Raw genomic sequence first — 7,743 nt, 5'->3', positions numbered from 1 at the left:
AGGATTCTCTTTTATATTTAATAATATAGTCTGCTCATGTATTAGTTTAAGCCTGTTAATTTAAGGTAATAAATAAAAGAAAAACTCAAAATTTAAGCTGAATTTCCCCCCACTCCAAGCTTCCTACTTGGCTGGCAGCTTTTTTAGATCAAGTTAAATATTAAATAAAAATTGTTTAAAATTAAAAAAGAGAAGAGAGAGACAAACAGAGACAGAGAGAGTATTTTAATAAATAATAAAAAAATAAAAAATAAAATATCTACATAAAATTAAGAAAGCACAGTAGCATGCTTGGGTCTGATTCTTGAATTGAATGATGATGATGTATTCTCCAGTTTCCATGACATTAAATTTCTGATTGATAGTGCAGTGGAACTGAAAACACACATCATTTCCCAAAAAGAAATGCTCAAGGGGAAACTTTAACCAACGTACAGTTAAAAAGTGTTCAAACAACAAAAAAAACCCTCCCCTCACCCTCACTCCTCCTGTCTGACTAATTGGATCTTGAGCCTCCTCCCACCTTACCCCTTCAAATCTTTTTCTGATTTACATTACAGTCAGTGTCAATTTCAATAGTACATAGCCCTCCCTTGTGTCTTGTTTTCATCAACAAAGAAACTGTTACAGCCATGAGTGCTAATAAGCTGCTTAATCTCCTCTATTCCATTCTCTAATGGCTGAACTTCTCCCCACAACCCATTTGGTTTCTCAGTCCACCCATCTAATCCATGACCTCCACTGTTGCCACCCAGGAAGAATTTCTGGTTTTCTTCAACCCCATTAAGGAGATATGTCCCCAGACCCATTTGCTGCTGCTCACCATTAACACCAACACCACCACCACCACCATATTCAAATTCAATTTCTTTGCCATAGCTGATCTGGTTGTTGCTACTCCCATTGGAAGAGCTGCAACTTGGTTCAGCACCTCCAAGCATGATAAAATTGTCTTTCACTTGGTATTGGTACAAGGGACTCACTATGCTCTCTTGAGGTCTGAGAAGGGAAGCAGTAACAGGAGTTGTGGTAATAGAAACATTGGTGTTGCTCCAAAGATTTGGTGGGATTGAAATGGGCTCAGGGGTTGTGAAAGATTTAGTTGGGTTGTAGTAAGTGGTATGAATATTACTATCTTTAAATGAAGATGAAGATGATAGTGATGGTGATGAAGATGGGTTTTGAAGATGATGAGATGGGAAGGATTGGTGATGAAGGGGTTTTCTTTGAGAGGAATTATTAGGAGGGACTAAACCCATGAGTTTCCTCTTGAGCTTTGTGTTCCAGTAGTTCTTGATATCATTGTCAGTCCTGCCAGGCAAGTGAGCCGCTATTATTGACCACCTGCACTCAGTGTGGAATAAGTTCCATAAGACAAAACCACCAATAGAAAGTACAGTAATTTCCACAAGAAGAAACTGAAAGAGAAATTTCTCAGAACTCTCAGAGTTGGAGATCTAAACTTAGTATGCATGCATATGGATTATGTAAAAATGACAAATTCTGTTAAGATTTTAGGCGGAAGGCTAAAACAATAATCCCACATCGGATGTGAATAGCTGCCTCTTTTCCCTCTCCCCAAACCCCCAAAATGGCTCAATAGCCATTGGAGCTGAAGAGAAGAGGGGAAACCAATTTGTATGACTATATTTAGACAAATATAGAGAGAAAAACTGAAAATTTTTTGTCAAGGAAAGAAATTGAATTAAGGTTACCTGCTTCCAATACTAGCAAAGAGAGTGCAGATAATCTTATCTTCATCATCAGAAAATTCTCCATGCTTAATGTTGGGTCTTAGATAGTTAAGCCATCTCAATCTGCAACTCTTCCCACATCTCTTCAGACCTGATAGAACAAACCCATTCAAAGTTACAAACAGGAAAACAGAATACCCATCAGAAAACAGAAGAAAAGAAAGGCTACCCAGAAATCAGAATCCATTTTCATGAAAAGGGTTAGTATCTTTTTCTGAGTAAAAAATATTACCAGCTTTGTGTGGGAGAGCAATCCAATTACCACCAGTTCCATACTTCTCGATGAACTCTTTGAGCTTAGTATCTTCTTCAGGTGACCATGGTCCCTTCTTCACGTTTGCCTTATCACAGCAAGGAGCCCTACCCATTTTCCCTCTTTGAGTACAATTGATCTTTTCTTCTCTTTCTCCAGCCGGCCCTTTTGAAGGAAGCAAATGATGTTTCTTCTCTAAGCCCCTCTCTCCAAACGGGCTTTTAGGGGTGAGTTGGTGATGCTGACGCCTTTATTGAGAGGAGACTTGTGGGTTATGGAGTTGGGAAAGCCATGGATATGTAATTATCTGAGAGATACACAAGTCAACGGAAAGTTGTCTCTAATTGCAATCCCTTCTTCTTCTTCTTCTTCTTCTTCTTCTAATCTCTTTTTTGATTAATTATGATTAGCTAATAGCTAGGCTAATACTAATAGTGGAACTTTCCACCAATGAATAAACCCGTCGCATACATTTGAACCCTATATCCTACCTCGGTCGGTCCCTCTTTCTCTCTCTAGTTTCCAAAGTCATAGTAGTGAAATATAATCAGAAATCGAAAAAGACCCCTTTGTGGGTCACCCAAACCTGACTTGTCATAGGATAAGTCATATACCCAAACTATTCTTGATTTACTTTACCATAAGAACTATAATCAATTTACAAGCCAATCCAAAGAATATTATGGCACCATTTTAGGGTTTTCTTAGACAAAAATTTGGGATACTGCAGAGTAGTATAAGGACTATTAATTATTTCAAAACACTTGTAGGAGATTCTTTGAAATAATCCCTTAAAAAAATAGTCAGTTTTGATAATATTAATCAAAATGACACTTTTCTATAAATTGTTTAAGGTAGATGGTTGGCTAGATGGTCCACTTTAGATTCCTAGCTGAATGCTTACATCTAAATGTGTCACTTGGAACAATGATGTAGCAATTCCTCTATTGAATATCTAAGTAATGATCTAATTAAATTCACTATATGTCAAATTTCAAACTCAAATTCCATCTGATACCTTTTTATATATTGAAATATCCCCTACATATGTCTATGTACCTTTTAGATCATAGTCTAAGCTTTATTTTGCCACATGATTAATTTCATTTAGGAAGAAACTTGACACGTAAATAAGGGACCTTGAGGTCTACCTGGACCTCGGCAGGTGTAATGTTCTCTTTTCTTCAGTTTGTAACAAAATGGTAACTATAGAAAAATTAAAGTAAACCCAAGTGCTATACATATGTTTATTGAATGAAGGTGGCTATGAAATTAACAAGAATATTAAAAGGAAGTAAACAAAAAAAAAACCATGAAAATTAATTAATAAAGATGGCACCAAAGGGAACCAACAGGAAACTAATCCACAGGTTTCAATCCAAAGACCCAGACTTGGCCTTGCAATTAGCTAAAGTTAACATCCCCTTTAGGCCATTACCTTCTTCCCAGACCATGAAAGGGGGACCGTGGAAGCTCCCTGAACCAGGTGGACCACTGGATGAACTAATGAAAACGTTCCAAACTGTCCAATCACCAGTGGATCACATAGTGTAACACATCAATCATTTTTGTGGACAACTACAGGGCAAACCAATAAGCTTAAGCTGCACCATTTTAATCATTCATAGTCCTTGTTCATTGTATCTTCATTTCTCTTTGTGGCCCTTCCCTTCTTATTAGTTCCTTCATGAACACATTTCTATTATCAACCTCAGCCAAGTAAGTTACTTGACGTGATAGCCTTCCCTCTTATTCTTAGATTTTATTGTTTGATATGTGGTTTCTCTTTCACTTCTGGAGCTTTCTGATCTATTGATTCACATCCAAATTAACAAGAGTAAATGAAACATTAGTGTGCTAATATAATTAAGGATTAATAAAGTCTAAACTTTAATGAAGGATTGGAATCTTGGAAACAGACAATTGAGTGTTATATATTGACCAATAATTGGCATGTGCACCTTGTGTTGCAACCCTAGGGCCTATAGAATGTTGGAATATTCCCATGAAGAGGCAACTCACTTTCACTCTTTTGGCCCATCCTGCTTCAAACCAACAAAGCTTTTTGGGGGATTGGGATAATATAATCAGGACCCATTTGTTTATATGCTTCTCAAAACATCTCTGATGGGTAGACAATAGAGTCTTATTTTTCTTCATTCAGATCTAAAATGCTTATACCCCATGCAAGGTCACTATGGACTTCCCAACACTCCAAGTATTAATCGCAATTAATGGGTAATTAATTAAACCCAAAACCCAAAATTTAAGATAATCAGAGGGTTGAATGTCAACATTAATATATATATATATATATATATATTAATATCAGTGGGGCCTATCTAAGCACAAGGGCTTCTGTTTCAACAACCGCTCTATAACTAACAAAATGATTGGCATGGTTGCAGCTTGAAAGGGTAGAAATTAATCAGTTTGAAACTTCAGAGGAGATTGTGATGACATGATAAATCAATGAAAGAGGCCCACCACTCTGCCATCAATGAAAGTTCTAAATATATTTAAATAGATATATAAATATTTTTCGACAAAAATAAATATAAAAATTAAGACCTTGATTTTGATAAGCTTATGAAAACCATTATTTTTTTTATTTAAATAAGTTTATGAAACTTCTTGCTAGGTGATAGAAGGTCATACTCTATGCCCAACGTAGAAGAATCCTACATATAACATGATTAACATATTAATTAACTAATAAATTTATTTAAATGTGGTGGGTAAAAAGAAGGGAAGGAGCTAGAGTCATTGTAAATTTGTAATATTATAATTGACAGATTTGTAGCTAAATTGGGACCATCAATTTCCTTTATATTTTCCTTTATTTCACATTCTCTTTACACGATTCAACCATTATATACGTTCTTCTTTTTTTATTTTAAGGGGATATTAGCTCATCAGAAACCAAGATTTAGGGGACCAGTGAATAACCTTCCAACCCAAAAAAAAAAAAAAAAATATATATATATATAATAAAAAATAAAAAATAAAAATAAAAAATCAAATCATTTTATAAGAGATTATGTTTGTGATGGATTTAAACAACCAAAATAGATCCGCTTTTTTTAACATATTTGGCAAGGATCTTTGAAGATGTAATCAGACCACTTAGCAGAGGATTCACAAGAAGTTTTAGAAAATCTCTATGGGTTGGAAATTGGCACGTGGATAAAATATTTAAGAGAGGAAGAACTTGAAAATGGCTTACCAAGATTTAGGCACTGATTGTTTCCATGTAAAATGATGGGAAAGAAAATTATTCCTATACAATACCATTTTCTACGGTATGTTTTAATGTAAAATGTGAAAAAAAAAAAAAAAAGAAAGAGGGAAATTTTTTTACATAAGTCATTTAATATTAATTGTATGAAAAGATTTTTACAATAAAACAAATCAAACCTTATGGAAAAGTTTGTTTTCATGGTTCTTTTCGGATAAGTCCATCATTTTGCACTCTGTTAATTGTTGGTTGTCGCTAATTAATCATTGTATTAATTGTACACCTTATAGACCAGTCATATAAATCACATTCGATCAAATTTTTTTTCGTGCATATTCATGGACCCTCGTACTCTCTATATTTTCAAAACTTTTATTTTTCCATATAACGAACTCCTTTACTTAGGCTGAAATTTGAGACAGAGGGAGGGAACCTTGTGAGGTAAACTTGTCCACAAAATTTGGGTCACATCCGATTTACCACATGGCGGATATTTGTATTGCCAAAATAAGCTTATTTGAATAGGATCATTTAGGATACCTTCGCCAAGTTTTTATACTTTGAATAAACATATGAGCAATTTCTTTTTTTTTTTTTCTTTGGACAGTGTAATATAATTAAACTTTCCAAAGAGGTAAAATTTTACATTGACTTCATTTTACTGGGAAAATACTAAAATAGGCAACTATAAAACAAATTATTGGAAAACTTGCATTTAGAGGTGATTTTACTAGGAAATAAAAGAAGTGCAAAAGCTTCTACCAAAATTTTTTTTTTTGAAGAACTACCTATGGCATTGGGAATACAGATACTTGTACATATATACTATCTTCTTCCCCCAATTGAGTAGTCCTATTAAGCTCAGGCTTCAATATTCTTACTTATGATGTCTGCAGTTTCCATTTTGTCTACCCACCATTCCTTAATTTTCCAACCACTTTAGTCTTCCTAAGATTATAAGTGTGAGGAGGAAACTTCTTTTTTCCGGTCCTCCTTGTCTATATAATCCTACATGGTTAGCTTGAGAGTCCTCTTTCGTCTCTGACCAATCCACTGAAAGAAATCAGAAAGGGAAGGTTGGGTTGGGAGGGTGGCGGAGGAGTGAGTTGTTGGTTCCCACTGGAGGAGTGTATCTCCCTCTCTATTTTCTCTCACTGGATCCGTATGTCCAGTGACTGGAGAGAACCCTGCCCACATGATTAAATGTTCTTTGGATAGTTAACAATTTTGAGTGTATCCACTTCATTAATCTTAGGTAAAGTATCTCTTTTGACAAACATATTGAGACAGACACATCCATGGGAATCTTTGAAGTGGATGGCTCCCCTCACCCTCCCTCCCTCTCCTCCTCCTCCTCCTCCTCCTCCTCCTCCTCCTCTTTTATAGTCAGTCCACACACATACTTACCTGTGCATGCTATATAAAATTCCCATTCTTGGTGGGACCCATCTCATGAGGTGTGAGACCATTTAGAGCTTAGCTAGTTCCCCAACTTGAAGAAAAAGATATAATAAACTATGGATTAATAATGGGCTAGCTATATTATAAAACTTTTAGTGTGTATATATATATATATATATATCCTATTTCTATGTTGAAGAGAGCTGTCCTCACTCATGTAGCTTTACTGTTCTACCAAAAAAAAAAAGAAAAAATGTTAGATTTACTGTGGATACATGGCTGCTTTCAACTGGACTAAGGGTGAGGCTCAAGGGTTTTTTTGTTTCTACTATGATTCTTTTCTACATGCAAGAGGAGGAAGTTAAGAAGGAAGTTTGTCGTTTTTTGCCAAAAACGGCTGAAGCTATTGCCGTGATTGAGTATCAACTATCAGGTGTGCTACACTTAAGGGTCTTTTTCATGTCTAAGGGAGTAGTGGAGTTACTTTTGAGTTTGAAGACTTCGAAAGTGGAGTGTGGTATATTGTGGGAGTTGTCCTTTTCTTCCTATATGGTTCTCTCCTTTTTTATTTTCGATGGAAAAAGTTTTCCATGTCCAAGATGGATAGAGAATCTTTTTGAACAGGTAAATTTGATCATTTTTAACTTTGTCCGCCTTTATTGTACATCAAGATGAAAGGAGAATCTTATTGAACGGACAAATTTGATCATTTTTAACTTTGCCCACCTCTTATTGTATAATTTAAAGGCCAAATTCTGTTGTTTAAGATGTTCTCTCTTCATCGTGATTGAATTAAAATTTAATCTTTTGATCCTAATCGTGTGTTCTACGAAAATTTTGACGGAGCAATTTTTTCCATTGGAGGGAATGAACTTGTTTTTTTTTTTTTTTTTTTATATTTGTTTCCTTGGTGTGATTAATTAATTTATTCTTTGGCTTTGAGACATGAATTTTTTTTCTCATTTTTCTAAAATTTTATTTTCATTTTATTAAAAAAATGTCAAATGAATGTTCAATCCAAAATTTATCTCCATTTACAATGTAGATTAGTAGTTAACTTAATCTCTCCCCCACAACCCCCCCCCAAAAAAAAAGGG

The 7,743-nt window shown here is 34.9% G+C and overlaps 1 protein-coding gene across 1 annotated transcript; it reads right to left on the bottom strand.

Annotated features, from left to right (window-relative positions):
• Positions 1–272: 272 nt before the first annotated feature.
• On the bottom strand, positions 273–2,322 carry LOC122094678 (transcription factor RAX2-like). Its single transcript, XM_042665260.1, has 3 exons — positions 1,987–2,322; positions 1,716–1,845; positions 273–1,344 (listed from the first exon to the last, which is right to left on the bottom strand). The coding sequence occupies exons 1-3, from the start codon at positions 2,120–2,122 to the stop codon at positions 573–575; spliced, it is 1,038 nt and encodes a 345-aa protein (XP_042521194.1). The 5' UTR covers positions 2,123–2,322; the 3' UTR covers positions 273–572.
• Between the last annotated feature and the right edge of the window lie 5,421 nt (positions 2,323–7,743).

Source organism: Macadamia integrifolia, chromosome 12 (assembly GCF_013358625.1).
Source record: "Macadamia integrifolia cultivar HAES 741 chromosome 12, SCU_Mint_v3, whole genome shotgun sequence".
Taxonomy (NCBI): Eukaryota; Viridiplantae; Streptophyta; class Magnoliopsida; order Proteales; family Proteaceae; genus Macadamia; species Macadamia integrifolia.
This window is presented reverse-complemented; position numbering and strand designations above follow the sequence as displayed.